The 19,549-nt window shown below is 38.3% G+C and overlaps 1 protein-coding gene across 4 annotated transcripts in view; it reads left to right on the top strand.

Moving 5' to 3' along the window:
- DMXL2 (Dmx like 2) overlaps nt 1-19,549 on the top strand; it is a 99,533-nt gene that overhangs the window by 40,660 nt on the left and 39,324 nt on the right. For all 4 annotated transcript variants that reach the window (XM_060174672.1, XM_060174670.1, XM_060174671.1 and 1 more), the window contains exons 9-16: nt 418-535; nt 4,613-4,732; nt 8,379-8,606; nt 10,601-12,277; nt 13,564-13,674; nt 14,808-14,977; nt 18,476-18,573; nt 19,000-19,165. In XM_060174672.1, coding sequence (XP_060030655.1) covers nt 418-535; nt 4,613-4,732; nt 8,379-8,606; nt 10,601-12,277; nt 13,564-13,674; nt 14,808-14,977; nt 18,476-18,573; nt 19,000-19,165 — 2,688 coding nt within the window. The remainder of the gene's footprint in view (nt 1-417; nt 536-4,612; nt 4,733-8,378; nt 8,607-10,600; nt 12,278-13,563; nt 13,675-14,807; nt 14,978-18,475; nt 18,574-18,999; nt 19,166-19,549) is intronic.

Genomic DNA, 19,549 nt, shown 5'->3' with positions numbered 1-19,549 from the left:
ATAATAATAACCACAACGAGGCTACAACAACAAGGGCATCAAAAAGGGGGAAAAAATGGCCTCCAGAAGCCGTGGATTCATGGTGCAGGCACCGAGCCTCACAATAACCCTGGAGGAAAAAAAAAAAAAAAGAAATTGTTAGATTTGTGGTCCGGGAGGTGGCGCAGTGATAAAGCTTTGGATTCTCAAGCATGAGGTCCTGAGTTTGAGCCCCAGCAGCACATGTGCCAGAGTGATGTCTGGTTCTTTCTCTCTCCATCTTTCCCATTAATAAATAATTAAAATCTTAAAAAAAAGAAGAAGAAATTGTTAGATTTACCTCTTCTACTTTAGTGTCTTTGGGGAGGTAGGTAGGTGGGTGGGTGGGAAGAGAGGGAATTTCAAAGATAAAAGTTTTCGTTTTTTCCATGTTTGTAGTGTGGCTCAAATACACAGTTGCTTCATGTGTTTCAAGAAGACTTCATTATAGGATATAAACCTCATAAGGAAGAAATGGAGAAAAAGGAAACAGAAGTGCTTTTTCAGCCATCACAAGGTACTTTTCCAGAACATTCCTGAGTTTGATATTGTACTCTTAAAAACATTCCAAACTTGGAGTGTGGCTCTTCATACTTTGAGTGTGGATATCTATCTTTCTATCCCTATATATGAAGTATATATATATATATAAAGTTCATTCCTGTTATTTTGTCATCAGTTTAGTTCTGTCAGATCTGTTTATTTGTATCTGAAGAAGGTATGTGGATGAAAATTGCATTTTGAAGGACAGTTTCCCTAGCAGCAGAGACTCTTGTAAAGAAAGTTACTTAAGGAGCCCAGTTTAACTGTTTTCAAATCTAATTTTGACTGTTCAACTCTACAATTAAATTGTTGTGATTGTTATTAGGTTTCCTTTGGTATCTTCAAACAAGTTTAGTGTAGGTTTAAAAAGTTTCCAGTAAGTTACTAAATTTATTAATGACATAATAGTCTGTGATTACTATGTTGTGTGGTATGTCAGGACCTTCAAAGTATGCTGTGAAGTTAAGGAACCACCGTTTCCCCTCTCTGAAGTGTGCTACTTCTTATGAAAGAAAGAAGTTTTCTCTAAGACTTTTCAAGAATAGATCTTATTTTTAGTTTTACTTTTGTCTAGCTTAACAGGTTCCCTTGTGAAAATAAAACTTTGTAATTATAAAACTGCCATGTTTTATTTGACTAGAAGCTATTACCTAGAATGATTCCTGTTGTAAATTGGGAGAGACATGCTATGCTTTCAGAAATCATTTTCTGCGGCCAGGCCTTGGCATACTCAGTTGATCAAGCATAGTATCTTGCACAAGGACCCTGCTTCAAGCACCTGCTCCCTACCTGTAGGGAGGGATACTTCACAATCAGTAAAGCAATAAGGCAGATATCTCTCATTCTCTGCCCTGCTCTGTTTCCCCTTCCATCTAAATTTCTCTCTGTTTTATCAAGTACAGAGAAAGAAAAACAAACAAACAAAAATTAAAAAGGGAAAAGTCGACAGGGTGGTAGCACACCTGGTTGAACACACATGTTACAATGTTCAAGGACCTGGGTTCGAGCCCCCGGTCTCCACCTGCGGGGGGGAAAGTTTTGCCAGTGGTTGAAACAGTGTTTCAGATGTCTCTGTCCTTCTCTAACACCCCCTTCCCTCTTGATTTCTATCATTATCCAATAAATGAAGATCATTAAAAAAAAAAAAGGAGAAAAATGGTCTTTGGCACCAGTGAATTCATTGTGCAGGCACTGGGCCCCAGTGATAATATCGATAAATAAAGCATTTTCTGTGAAAAAATCATTTTTGTTTACAAAGGGTTCCCGGATTTATTAATTTATTTACCTGAGCACTGCTCAGCTCTGGTTTATGGTGGTACAGGGGACTGAACCTGGGAACCTCCAGATACTTTTAATGCCATTTGGTTCTAGACTTTAAGTAACTAGATGGATATATTTGAATCCTTTGTTATGACTTTTATCATGGAATAATCTATAGTCATTTAATTCATGGAATAATCTATAGTCATTTAATTATGTGTATGCACACTGTGCATGTATAACTACAGACACTGTCCTTGTCTGATAAGTTTCTTTTCCTTATTGGAAAATTTGAATAGATTCCAGATTCCAGTCTTTCCTTCTCTCTCTCTTGCCTCCAGGGTTATTGCTGGGGCTCAGTGCCTGCACTACAAATCCACTGCTCCTTGAGGCCATTCCCCCCTCCCTTTTTGTTGCTGTTATTTATAATTGTTTGTTATTATTGTTGTTGGATAGGACAGAGAGGATGGGAAGAGGGGGAGAGAAAGACAGACACCTGCAGACCTGCTTCACTGCATGTGAAGTGATGATCCCCCTGAGGTGGGGAGCCAGGGACTCGAACCAGGATCCTTGAGCCAGTCCTTGCGCTTCACACCATGTGCTCTTAACCCACTGCACTATTGCCTGGCCCTCTAGTCTCTCTCTTTTTTAAAATCAGTCTTTTTTTTTTTTTTTCAGGAAAAGAGAGAGGATTTATTTTGTTTTGTTTTTATCATTAGCCAAAATTTTCATCACTATTTGAACATTGATAATGCTCAAGTAAAAAACAATAATACTCATATTTTTATATGTCTAAAAAACCCCTTCATATATGTCAAAAAGTCAACATGTAAAAGTTTTTATGTGAATATACTGATTTGTTTTTTTAAAAATTATATTTATTTATTTTTCCTTTTGTTGCGCTTGTTTTTTTTTTCTCTTGTTGCTGTAGTTGTTGTTGTTATTGGTGTCATCGTTGTTAGATAGAAATGGAGAGAGAGAATGGAGAGAGGAGGGGAAGACAGAGAGGGGGAGAGAAAGACAGAGAACTGCAGACCTGCTTTACTGCCTATGAAGGGAATCCCCTGTAGGTGGGGAGCCGGGGCTCGAACTGGAATCCTTACGCTGGTCCTTGTGCTTTGCGCCACATGCGCTTAACCCGCTACACTACTGCCCAACTCCTGAACATACTGATTTTTTCATGTTTGTTCATGTTCATTTTTTTAAACTCCATTTTGAAGGATAATATAAATACAGAGAAGCAGTATTTATACTCATAATTTTTTTTTGTACCTGGCGTATTTCAGTCTCCCTCCCTCTCAGTAATACATATATCAGGAAGAATATCAGAGAATCTGTGTACAAAAACTAAAAGAAAACCATGAAAGGGATTTGGACTTTTTTCCCTGGTTATGCAGCAACATAAAAAAGTATCAAAAGAGGGATTTCAGTCAATTTCCAGTTATTATTCTTTCTTAATGCTCATGTTATCTATATTATTAGGTCAGTGGGAAATCTTTCAAATTGGTCTGAACCCTTTTTATACAGCCTCATTATTCTTGAAAGTCAATTTTCCTTCAGGAACAAGATGCCCCCAGACTCATCCTGTAGCTAACCTTCACTAGAATAATCATCCCTCCAAACTGTTCCCCTGAATGAGACATACTATTTGCAGGCTATGATTTGAGGACAAGCTGTGCTCATTGCCGGTGAATTATCATGATGGGTTTTTTATTTTTACAGAAAGTTCTTCTTTTTCTCTGAAGATCTCATTTTTATGAGTGAAAAATACAATTGCCAACATGGAAAATTATGTTCACAAATAATCTCTTTTCACATATATATTAAATTTCTAAAATGTCTCCTCTGTGTAACCTCCACTGCTTCTGCCCCAAATGGCTTTCACTTTTTAAAAATATTGCTTTAATTTAGGAAAAGTAGGGTAAATGCCCATATTTTCCTTTTAGTTGTCGGTGCCTAACTTACTCTAGGCAATGTTCAGTCAGACTGACTTATTTTTCTTCTCCTCACTCACTCTCTCTTGCTTCTGCTCTTTCTCCCTGTTTCTAGGTACCCTCATCTCCGAAGTCTATATTTTTGCTTTATTTTATTTTATTTTATTTTTTCCCTTTTGTTGTCCTTGCTGTTTTATTGTTGTAGTTATTATTGTTGTTGTTATTGCTGTCATCGTTGTTGGATAGGACAGAGAGAAATGGAGAGAGGATGGGAAGACAGAGAGGGGAGAGGAAGATAGACACCTGCATACTTGCTTCACCGCTTATGAAGCGACTCCCTTGCAGCTGGGCAGCTGGGGGCTTGAACTGGGATCCTTACACTGGTCCTTGCGCATTGCGCAAGTCTTTAGTTTTGTTCTTTGTCCAACTTTTTCTTTTTTTTCCTTATGTGTCCTCACTTTTTCCTTTGTTTTTTAAAATTTTTTAAAATATTTATTCCCTTTAGTTGCCCTTGTTTTATTATTGTTTTTATTGATGTCGTTGTTGTTGGATAGGACAGAGAAATGGAGAGAGGAGGGGAAGGCAGAGCGGGGGAGAGAAAGACAGACACCTGCAGACCTGCCTCACCACTTGTGAAGCAAACCCCCTGCAGGTGGGGAGCCGGGGGTTCGAACCAGTATCCTTATGCTGGTCCTTGGTGCTTTGTGCCACGTTCATGCTTAATGTGCTGCACTACCTCTCAACTCCCTTCCTTTGGTTTTTTTTTTTTTTTTTATTCATGGTCTTCATATAGTCAACATGTTTTAAAAGTCATACTTGATTTTTGCCTTTTTCTTTTTTTTTTTTTTGAATCACAGGATATCGCCCACCACCATTTTCAGAAAAGTTCTTTCTGGTAGTAATTGAAAAGGACAGCAATAATAACTCTATTCTTCATATGTGGCACCTTCATCTTAAATCTGTACAGGCATGTTTGGGTAAGTAATTATAATTTATGCATAATTGATGTGAAATAAATTCATTCTCTTTGATATACCTCTTTCCAGTGAAGAGCTAATAATCTATAAATTCAGTTGCTGTATTGAAGTATGAATATGCCAAACTTTAATTTAAGGCTCCTAAGTCATTGTTGGAGCAGATTAATGTAAAAACAAGCCAGTGTTGATACATTAGAGGTATTACAAATAAGAATGTAATTGATTATTATTTTTAATTAATATTTGCTGAATGCCTATTATGACTTTATTCTAGAAATCAGTTTTTCCCAGTTTTATTCTTTATTGCTATCTGATACAGTACATAATTTGTTTCAGCATCACTGAGAGAAGCAAATTATTCAGAAAAATATTATTGATCATATTTTTATATGCTGAAGCTCATAAGCAGAACTGTTTTTGTAGAGCATTAGAAAATGTACAAATGATAATTGTTTCAGACTTAGTTTCTCTATACACAAAAATATTAAGTTATTTTTTAAAAAAACTTTAGGAGGGATTGAGTGGTGGTACATCTGGTAGAGTCCACATGTTACAATGTGCAAGGACCCAGGTTCAAGCCCCCAGTCCCCACCTCCGGAGGAAAAGCTTCACTAGTGGTGAAGCAGGCCTGCAGGTGTCTTTCTGTCTCTCTTCCTATCTCCCCTTTCCTCTTGATTTCTGACTACTTCTACCCAATAAAGATAATAAAAAACAAAAAGTTAAAAACTATTTGGGATAAAGATAGAGAAATTGAGAGGGGAGGGGGGAGGTAGTGAGTCAGACCCCTCAGCACTGCTCCACTGCTTGTGAAGCTTCGCTCCTGCAGGTGGGGACCAGGGGCCTCACACACTGTGATGAATGCATTCAACCAGGTGTGCCGCCCATAAATATTCATTTCTCAACAAATGAGAGAATCTTGATCTAGAGCGAAGGAAATTATTATGGGTCTTTCTTTTTATAACAAATTACTTTCGGGTAGGGAGTGCTGGGCTGTGGTGCACCCAGTAGAGTGCACATATTACAGTGAGCAAGGGTGTAAGTTCAAGCCCCAGGTTCCCACCTACATAGGGAAATCTTCATGAGTGGTGAAGCAGTGCTGCAGGTGTCTTTCTCCCTATTTTTCCCTTCCTTCTCAATTTCTGTCTCTATCCAATAAATAAATAGAATATTTAAAAAAACAAATTTACTTATTGAAAGAAAGTTGTTTATGTGAAGAACTACACAAATAGCCAGCTAAATGGAATCTGCTTTTACCTGATTAACTTACAGTACTAAGAGTTTCTAAGGGATTTTATTATTTCTGGTGATAATATACTTTAACTGATTTTTTAAAAAATACTTATTTATTCCCTTTTGTCACTCTTGTTGTTTTATTATAGTTATTGTTGTTATTGATGTCGTCATTGCTGAATAGAATAGAGAGAAATGGAGAGAGGAGGGGAAGACAGAGGGGGGAGAGAAAGATAGACACCTGCAGACCTGCTTCACCACCTGTGAAGCGACTCCCCTGCAGGTGGGGAGCCGGGGCTCAAACCAGAATCCTCAACGCTGGACCTTGTGCTTTGCATCACGTGCACTATCGCCCGACTCCCTTTAACTGATTTTATACACATTGACATTTAGTATAGTGAACTAACAGCACTTACAATTTTGTTCTCTTTCTAGCCTATATCATCATATAACTACATAGATAACTGTTATAACTGGACTTTGAATAGGAATTCAAACTGTCAAATGGGTATAGAACTATAACCTGTTCGTAGTTGAGTCTAATATTTTTGTGATAGTAGGAGTCCAATTCTTTTTTCCAAGTCTTTGTAGTTAATTCTTGGTGTTACATGTTATTTCACAGAAATATAAGAGCAGACAGCTCTAAAATCAGCTGATCAGAAGATAATTCCTTTTCTCCCCTCCCCTCTCCTTTTTTTTAAGCTTGCAGGAAGAGAAATGGTGTAGTTCGCACTGATTTTGAAATGACGAAGTTCACTCTTACTTTGAAAATGAGAAAATAGCTAGGGATGGTGGATTGCCTTGCTAAGGAAACATAGTCATAAAGCCAAGAATAATGTTTCTGTCTCCTGGCTACTGATTGAGATTTATAGTGTCATTATATTACAAAGGATGTTTTCATTTAATTACATTATATTTTATTTCATTTTAATGAGACATGACACAGAGAGAAGAAACATACAGAGAGAACAGAGCACTGGCTTATGGTAGTGCTGGGAATTGAGCCTGGGACTCTGGAACCTTAGGCATGAAAGTCTTTCTGCATAACCATTATCCTATCCCCTCTGCCTTGTTATCATTTTTTAATCGAATTGTCTGCCATTATAAAGTAGATGGATATTTAGCATCTGCCAGAAGCAAAAGGTGTTTGATTATTATCTCTTAGTGTTCTGATGCTTCTTGACATGCTCAAAGCATAAGACATCATTCTTGCCCTTGAGCAACTGATAGTAAGAGGCAAAGATAGACACAACAAGACCATGTAATGAAAAATACCCTTCAAGTGTAGCCAAAAAAACAGACAGCCCATTCTGCTTAGAGATGTACATTCCATTCTTAACATGAAATTAGAAACCCATTGGAGGAGAAACTATGAACGGCTTCTTTTTTAAGAAATTATTACGAATGTGTAGAGCAAAAAGCATGGCTGAATTTTTTTTTTTTGGTTTATTTAAAAAGTTAAAAACCCCACTTAACCAGTAGTGCCATAAATTTGTTTAAACTTTTAATTTTTGTGTTTGTTCTTGAACCATTATCTTGTCTTAGTATTTGATAGTTAAGGTGCTGGTATTTTAGTATCTTCTTTGTCACTTGCTGATAATATGACCTTCTTTTTAAATTATTTTTATTTTATTTATTGGATAGAAACAGCCAGAAATCTAGAGGGAAGGGGGTGATAGAGAGGGAGAGACAGAGAGACACCTGCAGCACTGCTTCACCACTTGCAAAGCTTTCCCCCTGCAGGTGGGGACTGGGGCTCGAACCTGGGTCCTTGTGCACTGTAACATGTGTGCTCAACCAAGTGTGCCACCCGCCAGCCCCCAATATGACCTTCTTTAAGGTCTCTTCATCTATTAAGCATGCAATAGTACACACTTTTTATCAGGTTGTCATATAAGTCATGACACATTTTTATATAGAAAAAGCACATTATGACTTTTCCAACAACCCAATATTCCGCAGAGTTTTGTTTTGTGATTCATTTGTTTCAGAAACAAATGAAACACACAGAACAACTGAATCAGTGGGCAAACGCTAGAAGAAGACTGAATCAGTGTTCTTGTAGTTAGGCCTGGGAATCTTCATGTTAACAAGCTCAAGTTTGTACTATGTTTCATAGATTGAGAATATTGAACTAGATAACCTGATTTTTTTTTTCCAGCTCTGATGTCTTGTGATTCTTTCCTGATAGTATGCCTGTGATGGAGCTGGTGGTTCTAAGATAGGGATTAATCCTTACAGACGAAACACAAAAGCTTTTCCAAGCTAGCTAAGCAAAAGTCTAAAAATTGACCATCTCCAAAGTACTATTAGGAAATTAACATTAACCACATGCCTTAATAATGAAGTGATTATCTTTATATTTGTCTGGTGATGATAATAATACATTTTATATTTTCCTAATTTATTTTCAAAGCTAAAGCTTCAGAAGGTGTTTCATCGGAGAGTCTACTTTCAGTTCCTGGACAAAAGAGTATAGACTCTTCTCTAGAATCTTCTCTTAATGTGAGCCCCATGCCCCATTCTTCATCAATCGCCAACCTTCAGACTGCTAGTAAACTTATTCTGAGTTCTAGACTGGTATATAGCCAACCTCTTGATCTCCCCGAAGGAGTTGAAGTGATCAGAGCAACACCTTCAGCAGGTAAAGTAACTTTAAGACTGGGTGCTGAAGCACAGAGAGTTATTGTCACTGGTTAAATTGGAGAAACTCTTGAAATATGTGCTTTGTTGACATTGAAATATTTATTGTTAGGGGGCCGGGTGGTGGCACACCTGGTTAAGTGCATATGTTACAATGTGCAAGGACCTGGGTTCGAGCCCCCCCAGTCCCCACCTGCAGGGGGAAAGCTTCACAAGTGGTGAAGCAGTGCTGCAGGTGTCTCTCTGTCTCTCACCCTCTCTATCTCTCCCTTCCCTCTCAATTTCTGACTGTCTCTATCCAATAAATAAATAAATAAAGATAATAAAAAAATTGTCAGTAATGATACATCTGGTTTAGAAACATGGCTTTGTTAGAAATAGTTGCCTGTGATTGGCTTGTCAGAAAGTAACATGAATAATTTAATGTGAGACTTTTTTGCTTGCACTATAATGTCTGGTAAACAGGGATATTATAAAAGTAATATTGCAAATAATAAATATGCTCATTTAAAATCATTGAGGTTTTTGTTAGGGCCTTTTAAAAAATGTTTATTCCCTTTTGTTGCCCTTGTTGTTTTATTGGTGTAATTATTATTATTGTTGTTGTCATCGTTGTTGGATAGGACAGAGAGAAATGAAGAGAGGAGGGGAAGACAGGGGGAAAGAAAGAGAGACACCTGCAGACCTGCTGCACCGCCTGTGAAGCGACTCCCCTGCAGGTGGGGAGCCGGGGGAACCCAGATCCTTACTCCGGCCCTTCTTGCTCTTGGTGCCACCTGCACTTAACCCACTGCGTTACCGCCCGACTCCCTGTTACGGCCTTTTTATCCTCTTGTTTGTTTGAATAAGACTTGGCAGATACTTTGGGAGGGGGGAATATAGGGTACAAGACTATTGTTTGGAAAATCTAGAATGATAAGGACTTGAACAATATAGGTAAGATAGTTTAGTTGCGAGGAAAGACCTAGCAGTTGTATTTAAATTGTTCTGTCAGTTCCTAGAAGAGTAATTTGGGGGAACTGAAATTGGAGGGTCAAGACTATTCTAACTGGAAATGAATGGTTTTGAGTATGAGGTTTTCTATTCATCCATAAGATAGAGTTAAATTTGGTAGAGTGGTAGAGTGGTAAAGATTACACTAAGTGTTGACTTTAGGCTGGATTTGAATCTTTTCACAAATATCTGTAGACTTTGGGATATATATTAGAAGTGATTACAGTGATTTCTATCTTATAAGGGCTTGTAAAATGCATTCAATATCTCATTTGATAGCAGCACTCCAAAGTCGTAACCCCCCTTTTATTTAGAGGGGAGAGGCTCAGATGTTCTGAGTGTCTTTCCCACAAAGGTATCTTTGTTACAAGTGCTGGCAGACCTTGACCCAGATTTTCTGACCCTCAATCCGACTTGCTATGACCTCTTCTCTTACAGCTGATAGTAGGGGCCAGTGCTAGTCTTTGGAAGTCCAGTAGTAAAGATGAGGATCTGGCCCAGGGTTTAGAGTTTAAATTAAAACTGCTTGGGAAAAGGATGAGGGCTAGCAGTCTATTCAGCGGTCTGAAAACATACTGATGGGAGGGTTAGACCTAGGGTTTGAATTATTTGATGAAAAGTTAAGGCCATTTGAGGGCAATTGTAATGACTGCTTAGGCATGTATGCTGAAAGTGATTAAAGATGAAAGCCCAGTGAAGAATATTGTGGTGAAGGCACATGCGTAAATTGTAGCAGATGATGACTTTATTAAGGGGCTTATTTCACTGCTTTTGAATTTCATTTTAACTAAATACTTACCTCTTTTAAACTCAACTGCCTAAAAATTAAGTGGTTGCTATTGCATATTTTATTTAATCACGTGCCACTTAAGATGGAGGACTTGGTTAAAGAGGGGTTTGGGAGAAACTCATCGTGGCTTTTGGCTTACCATATTCTAAACTGATTGTTATCAATTACTTTGTGGCTTCATTATTAAAACTGTCTGCTCTTTCTTTTTAAAGGACATCTGAGTTCCTCTTCAATTTATCCAGTGTGCCTTGCACCTTACTTAGTGGTCACAACTTGCTCTGACAATAAAGTCCGCTTCTGGAAGTGCAGTATGGAGATCAGCCCACAGTGTGAGAGTGAAGAGAAGGAAACCTATCATTGGCGGAGATGGCCCTTGATGAATGACCAAGGGGAAGATAATAGCAGTACAGTGAGCATTGTGGGAAGACCAGTTGCTGTTAGCTGTTCATACACAGGCCGCCTTGCAGTGGCCTACAAACAACCGATCCAACATAATGGTTTTGTTTCTAAAGAATTTTCCATGCATGTGTGCATATTTGAATGTGAATCCACAGGCGGGTCAGAATGGGCTCTAGAACAAACCATTCATCTTGATGATTTGGTCAAGGTGGGGAGCGTACTTGATTCAAGGATCAGTGTCGACAGTAATCTGTTTGTGTACTGCAAATCAGATACAGTTTTGAGCAAGGATAGATACCTTATTCCAAATATCAAGCACTTAGTTCATTTGGACTGGGTATCAAAAGAAGATGGCTCCCACATTCTTACAGTAGGGGTTGGTGCTAATATCTTCATGTATGGCCGGCTTTCAGGAATTGTGACTGAGCCGACCAATAGTAAGGATGGGGTTGCTGTCATTACATTACCGCTAGGTGGTAGTATCAAGCAGGGAGTGAGGTCAAGGTGGGTTCTTCTTAGATCAATAGATTTAGTATCTTCTGTTGACGGCACACCTTCATTGCCTGTTTCCCTCTCTTGGGTGAGAGATGGGATATTGGTGGTGGGGATGGACTGTGAAATGCATGTATATGCACAGTGGAAGCATGCTGTCAAGTTTGGAGACACTGAAGTTGATAGCCCTGATGCAGAAGAGACAGCAGTGCAAGAGCATTCTGCCTTCAAGTCTAACATGTTGTCCAGGAAAAGTATTGTTGAAGGAACAGCCATCGCTGACGATGTTTTCTGTTCACCAACTGTAGTTCAAGACGGTGGGTTATTTGAGGCCGCACATGTGCTTTCCCCAACTCTCCCACAATACCATCCAACTCAACTGTTAGAACTGATGGACTTAGGGAAAGTTAGAAGGGCCAAAGCCATCTTGTCTCACTTAGTAAAATGTATCGCCGGTGAAGTTGCAATAGTTAGAGATCCTGATGCTGGAGAAGGAACTAAACGGCACCTCTCACGAACCATCAGTGTAAGTGGCAGTACAGCGAAGGATACAGTCACCATAGGCAAAGATGGTACCCGAGATTACACCGAGATAGATTCCATTCCTCCACTACCACTGTATGCACTGCTTGCTGCAGACCAAGATACAACGTACAGAATTTCAGAAGAAAGTGCAAAATTACCACAGAGCTTTGACGATCATACCAGAAGTCAGGCAGAGGATGAGTATTCAGAGTTGTTCCAAATGCAGGATATCACAACAGATGATATTGATTTAGAGCCAGAGAAGAGAGAACACAAATCCAAAGTGATAAATCTTTCTCAATATGGACCTGCTTACTTTGGTCAGGAGCATGCAAGGGTACTTTCAAGTCATCTTATGCACTCAAGTCTACCAGGCCTGACCCGCTTGGAGCAGATGTTCCTGGTAGCTTTGGCAGATACAGTGGCTACCACCAGTACAGAGCTTGATGAAAACAGAGATAAGAACTACTCAGGTAAATGTATCCTCACTAAAACTCATGGAGTTATTAAAATAACTGTGTTAATAGGCTTATCCAGGGATTGTCAAAAAGATGTGTTTTTCTATGCATTTATGTATTTATTTATTTATTGACTAGAGACAGCCAGAAATCGAGAGGAAGGAGGAATTACAGAGGGAGGGAGGGAGAGAGAGAGAGACCTGCAGTACTGTTTCACCACTCCTGAAGCTTTCCCCCAGCAGGTGGGGACCGAGAGCTTGAACCCAGGTCCTTTCGCATTGTAATATATGGGTCAACCAGGTACACCACCACCTCCTTTTTCTGTGCTTTGCTATAAAAACAAGTGTCATGACTTTTGTGACAACCCAGTATATCTCTCATTCTCGTATTGAGTTGCAGGATTCCTTTGAGCTTTGCAGAGAAATGACCTCTCAGAAATAAACTATGAGGGAGTCGGACAGTAGTGCAGTGGGTTAAGCGCACGTGGTGTGAAACACAAGCACTGGCTGGCGTTAGGATCCTGGTTCGAGCCCCCGGCTCCCCACCTGCAGGCAGTGAAGCAGGTCTGCAGGTGTCTATCTTTCTCTCCCCCCTCTGTCTTCCCCTCCTCTCTCCATTTCTCTCTATCTTATCTTACAACAACAACATTAATAACTACAAGAGCAAGCAACACGGGCAACAAAAGGGAAAATAAAAAAAGAAACTATGAAATTTATGGGGAATATTTAACTCCCACTTTAAAATCTCATCTTGAAAATGAATATTTTACATTGTTCCTACTTAAAAACTAAATGGGAATTACTTTTAAAATTATACTGAATTTAGTTTGGTGTGTTTAATTAGATTTTAAGGTTACTTTCTATTTTATTCATTGTGCATAAGGATAAATATTATCATTACCTATATTGAAAGATTTTCCCCAATCACCTTTCATTTGGAGGTTTGATATTTACATAATGTATTTTCCTTATTTAAAAGATTTTTTTTACTGAATTTTACGAGACAGAGAGAGCAATGTACAGCTCAGTTTTGGCTTCTGGTGGAATCAAGGATTGAGCCTGGGACCTCTGGGATGTGATGTGATCCATAAGTAGCCAATTCTGTGCTCCAACACACTGAACTATCTCACTGACCCTCTGTAAGTCTCCCTTGTAAGGATACAGAGGTATCCATGAAGTAATTGACTAAGAAGTTTTGTATATATTGTTATTCCTAAGCTTAATATTTATTTCCAACTTCTCACTGGTATGTGACCTGTTGCATCCTGTTCCCTTTAAACGTATTTTCTGTTTATATTGCAGGAAGAGACACATTAGATGAGTGTGGTTTGAGGTACTTGCTAGCTATGCGTTTGCACTCATGCCTTTTGACATCACTACCTCCTTTATACCGAGTGCAGCTGCTTCATCAAGGTCTGTAACGCCCTCGCACTACTTTCATTTGGTACTCAGGTGGGGTGTGTTTGTACTTGAATGCACACCTTAGGTAAGTGCTTATATGCATACTGATCAGTAGGCTTAAGAATATCCTGTCACATTTTACCCCTTGCCTTTTTCTTAAGTACCTTTCAGCTCTGTTCTCTCACTTTTGCTCATTTGTCTCATTCTCAGATTTGACTTGCAGAAGTAAAACATTCAAACGTAACTCTAACCCAGCTGAGGTTGTGACTTTATGTCTGGTGAATATTATGTAAAATGTACTCTAGCTGCTACTATTTATTTCATTATAAGCATCACGTCTTAAGTTATTTACTTGCAAGTAAAGCTTACTTTTCAGAAATACCTACTATAAATATTGCAGCAGATTTGCATAGTTTTGGTAAACTGCCATCTTAAAGACATAGTATTCAATATCAGCTTTATTTTAAATTACAATCAAATAAATTCAGAAATGACAAAGCCAAGTTAGAGGGCTACCAGTTAGCAGGGTTGAAATTAGAATGCCAGTTTGATGCTTTTTTTTCATTATGTTGTGCTCCTTTTGAAGCCAGCAACCTAGACTCAGCCTCATAAAACATGCAGTGGGATGTGGGACCTTGAACACCAGTATTTATAGATATGGCCCATAAATAGTGCTGTGAACCTGTGGGCCAAGATACTTTGAACAAAGTGTTTTCCATTGATAAATTTGTTGTATGAATAGCTTGATAGTAAAGTCTCCCCCCACCATTGATTCAGTTATGATTTGTTATGTGAGAAAGAGACAGAGACAGACAGACGGACAGACAAACACAAGACCTGAGTTTCTTATATACCAGGCTCTGTCTCCAAGTACCTCCCAGGTCCTTACAAACTTTTAGTGTTTAAATTTTTCTTGCAAAAAAGGAACTATGTCTGGGGAAAATATGGGGGTTTTGATTTTGTATACTGTCAATAACTCTAGAAGCTTAATGTATAAAATTCTGAATGATGAAAAACTTCCTTTGATCCACACCTTCAACTTGAAAGTTTTTTTCCTAGAATGTATGAATTCATGACTGTGTGAAAAATGATTTTTGTTATTTTTCAGTAGATCTGAAGGTTATCACTTTGTATTTTTAATGTAGGTGTGTCTACTTGCCATTTTGCCTGGGCTTTTCATTCTGAGGCCGAGGAAGAACTGATTAATATGATTCCAGCCATTCAGAGAGGAGATCCTCAGTGGTCTGAGTTAAGAGCTATGGGAATTGGTTGGTGGGTCAGGAATATTAACACTCTTCGAAGATGTATTGAAAAGGTAACTGCTCTTTACGTCACTGGATTTTGAAGTTAGAAAATAGTTTTGGGCTGGGGTAGATAGCATAATGGTTATGCAAACAGACTCTCATGCCTGAGGCTTCATGGTCCCAGGTTCAATCCCCCACATAAACCAGAGCTGAGTAAACCAGCTTTTTCTTAAAAAAGAAAAGTATTTTCTTGAATGATAAAAGATAATTGTCTGCTAGCACACCTGTGGTGAAGAATTGCTTGTGAATCTTGAAGTCTTGAGAATTTCTTAAAGAAGAAGTTTTGGAGATTCCCTAGATGGCCTTTATAACATGTATCTGCAGTTACCAGTTGCCTTTTACTATGTAAGCCGAGTTTATGTTTATGGAAGAGCATTATTTTCTGCTACCAGTTGCACGTTGTCCTAACTTAGAGTATGGGCCAGCAAGATAACTCACTTCTGGAACTAAGATTTAGTGTTGTTAGATAGTTAGCTTAAACTCCCATCACTTACAAATGTAAACTCACTTACAAAGTGTTAGATTTAATCTGTATTTTTATTTTTATTTATTTTTTTACTCTGCCATGGCTAGGGATGTGGAATTCTCATTCATTGTGTACTTACAGGAGTTCCTTGAAATGTCATGACATGCACTTAAGGATAGTACATTTGTGAAATATAAATTATTTCTCCCAAGAATATAGAGACCCTTCCCAATTCCATTCCTCTATGTAGCTCTCAAATTCTTAAGTGTGAGAAGAATTACTTGGCAAATGCATTTGAAATATTTGTTTCCTTGTACCACTCCCAAAGGTTTTCTTTCCTTTCTTTCTTTTTTACCACCAGAGCACTGCTCTGGTTTATGGTGGTGCAGGGGACTGAACCTGGGACTTTGGAGTCTCAAGCATCAGAGTCTGTTTTAGGAACCATTATGCTCTCTACCCCTGCCCTCAAAGGTTTTCATTTGAGGGTGATAGGCTTTGGAATCTTCATCTTAGTTGGCATCCTGTGCTTCTGGTGTCTACTTCATAGTTTGTGAAGTTTATGAGGATAAAAACATCAGTTTCCCACTACATGAAAGGCAGTGGACAAGATGTCAGTATTTCCCTTTTCAAAACAAAACAAAGCAAAACAAAACAAAGATGTATATGAAATAATTTGTTTTCAACATCATCCAAGGCTTGTAGTTTGGTGTACAAGGCAAGTTAATTGTTATGAAGTATAAATAGATCTGAGTTCAAGCCCCCGGCCCCCTCCTGCAGGAAGCAGTGCTGCAAGTACCTCTTTCTCCCTATCACTCCCTCGCCTCTCAATTTCTCTATGTCTCATTAAATGAATAATAAAATAAGTTGTAAAATTATTATGTCCCAAAGTAATGGAAAAAATAACATACTTTATTTTTTGGATGTTTCAGATATTGTCTGCAAAGGTCTCTTTTATTTTTTGTCAGCTATGCCACTGTAATTGACTATTAATGATATACATAAGATTTATTTTCACAAGTAATTTCCTTTTCAAGGCAAATGAAAATGATATGTAATTGTTTGCTTTAAGACAGTACATTATAAATCCTTAGCTGAATATGGATAAAACTTCCTCCAATGTTATAAAGCATACTGAAACATCAAGCTCAATGATTGACAACAGAGAGACTAGTAATTTTTAAAAAAGGGAAGAGAAGTAAGAGGACTGAGAGTGTAGCCTTTTCTTGGTGTGATTGTTAGGAGTCTCCCTCCTCCCTTCATTTCCAGCTTCATTGTAACTCAACTAATAAGACATCTGTTGCTTTTTATTGTTTTACTTCTCAATTTCTGTACTTTGTAGAGGTTATCTCAGCATCTTCAGGAACTAAGATGTGCTCTATGTGGATTGATTGTGTTCAGAACAATATAATTACACACAACAGCCTACTGACTTAACAGTTTCTAAACTTACACTGAATTGATTGGTTCCATATACATTCAGCAATTTTGGTAATTGACTGGAGAATTCTGTGCTTACTAAGGTGTTTTTTTCCTCATAGAATTTCTAAACCTAAAATTATTAAACCATTCAAAATTACAGAATACCAGTCATCTGTATTTTAATTACATGCCAGAATGTGTCAGTTCTTCAGAATTGTCAAAAATTGAAAAGTACAAGAAATTATGTTTTCTAAAAAACTGTATTTAAAGTACTGAAACATGTATTTTGCCTGTAGTTTTCCTCCAAAATGTGTGTATGCACATGTGTATAATTGTTATATATTCATGGATGTCTGCATCAGCAGAAGGCAAAATTGCATGTACCGTGGAAGTTAGTGTTTTGAGTGGGTGACAGAGCTTACCTGGACACTGTGCTGCTTTACCATGGGGTGCAATCTAGGTTAGAGCCCGACCCTCACTGCACTGGAGGAAGCTTTGGTGCTGTGGCCTCTCTCTTCCTGTTTCTATCTTAAAAAAACACTTATCTATATATATGTTAGTGTTTGATCCTTTACAATGCACTAGAAAAAGTAATCTGTTTAATTTTCAAGAAAAAGGTCACACCTATTGAATATTATACATTCATACCTCCTATGTAAAATAGTCTTTACTTTCTGTTCAAATAACATTGGTTAATATTGTGAGTTTCAGGCATGCAGCATTATAATTAGGCTTCTGTGTATACTACTTCATAATCACCACCCAAACTTGAATTTCCATCCACTTGACTCCTTTTACCCAGTTTACTCACCTCTTTGGTAACTACCACTTTGCTCTTAAAAATCTAAGAGCTTGCTTTGTTTCGATATCTCCCACATATGAGTACATCACTGCTATTTGTCTTTTTTGTCTGACTAGTTAACATAATCCATTGAGGTTCATCTATGTTGTAAATGACAGCATTTCATCTTCTGTAAAAATAGTTTTCACTACTAGTTGTGCTCTGATCACTTTTCCACTCTTACTGTGTGACTTTAGGCAATTCAGTTATTCTCTGTATCTCAGTCACACCATCTGTAAAATGGGGGTAACAACAGTGGCCCAGGCTGGTGAAATAGCACCCCTGAGTGGGTGGGTACCTGCTTTGCCATGCACAGAAGCCAGGCTCTAGTGTGGCACCCACCGCACTGGGGAAGTTTCTGTCTCGGGTCATCTTTCCCGCTCCCTTTAGTCTCTCTGTCTCTGTCAGAAAAAGTTGGCCCAGAGCAGTAAACCCCAAGTGATGATGAAAAAAAAAGAGAGAGAGAGAGAGAAACAAAAAACAAAACAAAAAATTAAGAGTAGTACCTCACGAATTGTCCTGATCCGGAAGGTGCATGGAAAACAGTAAATACTAGTCACTACTACTTTAATTATAATTACTGGCATGCATATGAGTGTCTCTAAACTACTGGAGCTTGTGGAAAAGAGCCAGCTTTTCCTAGCTCTGTCGTTTCTGTCAGTTAACAGGGATGCGCTAATTATGGTTAATTGTTGTTGGAACTGGCAAACGCTAGAAGAAGAAGTTGTTGGAACTGTTTTTATCCAGTAATTACTTTGACATAATATTTTATTCATCACTTAGGTTGCCAAAGCTGCTTTTCAAAGGAACAATGATGCCTTAGATGCTGCATTATTCTACCTTTCAATGAAGAAGAAAGCAGTAGTATGGGGTCTGTTCAGGTAAACTGACTCAGTGTGTTGGAACAGAATAAAGATGGCACCACAGAGCAGAAACCCAATGCTTGTGGAAGTAATTTGGTCTATGAACTTGATCAAGTCATCTGGCTCCTTTTATCTCCAAGAAATGGGAAAAATATTATTTCAATGTGATCTAAAGTATGGAGTGTTACTAGAAAAAAAGTTGAAAAAGGAACTTTGGAAAAGAATTCTCTTGCTTCCTATTTGTATGTGCATAAAATATTGTGAGCTTCCCTTTGTGGAACTGCAGAGAAGCTTGGTAACAAATAAATACCTTTCACTGATGTATATTTGTAAGATGGATCTTTTAGGTGGAGATTTTGATCTTCTGTTACCATGGAAAGATCCAAAGGATTCAAAATATTTTAAATTTAGTTTAACCTCTGATGTTTGTGTTCTGGTTCCCAGGTCACAGCATGATGAAAAAATGACAACATTTTTTAGCCATAATTTTAATGAAGATCGATGGCGTAAAGCTGCTTTGAAAAATGCCTTCTCTTTACTTGGAAAGCAACGCTTTGAACAGTCTGCTGCTTTTTTCTTGTTAGCAGGTTCACTAAAAGATGCTATTGAGGTATCAGAAAATATGCTTTGGAATCCTTGTAAGAGATTGAAAAATCTAAGGAAATCACAGAGGAGATTGAAGTTACTGTCATCTACTTAGGAGGATAGAGACTTATACCAGAGGTTACTCAGGGCTGGTGAGATAGCTCACCTGGGAGGGTGTCTGCTTTGTCTTGCAAGTCACCCAGGTTTGAGCCTGCCCCCCCCCCACACACACACACACTGGGGCAAACTTCAGTGCTGTGGTGTCTTTCTCTTTCTGTCCATTTCTCTGTCTCTGTTTTTTTATCTGAAAAAGTCAGTCCAGTGTGATGAAGCCCCAGTAACTATAGGTGGAGGTGGAGACTGGCATTGTTATAAATTAGTTCAAGCAAGAAACATAAATGGAAAATTG

The sequence above is a fragment of the Erinaceus europaeus genome, chromosome 16 (genome assembly GCF_950295315.1).
Source record: "Erinaceus europaeus chromosome 16, mEriEur2.1, whole genome shotgun sequence".
Classification (NCBI taxonomy): domain Eukaryota; kingdom Metazoa; phylum Chordata; class Mammalia; order Eulipotyphla; family Erinaceidae; genus Erinaceus; species Erinaceus europaeus.
Note: the sequence above shows the minus strand (reverse complement) of the source record. Positions and strands in the feature narration are given on the sequence as shown.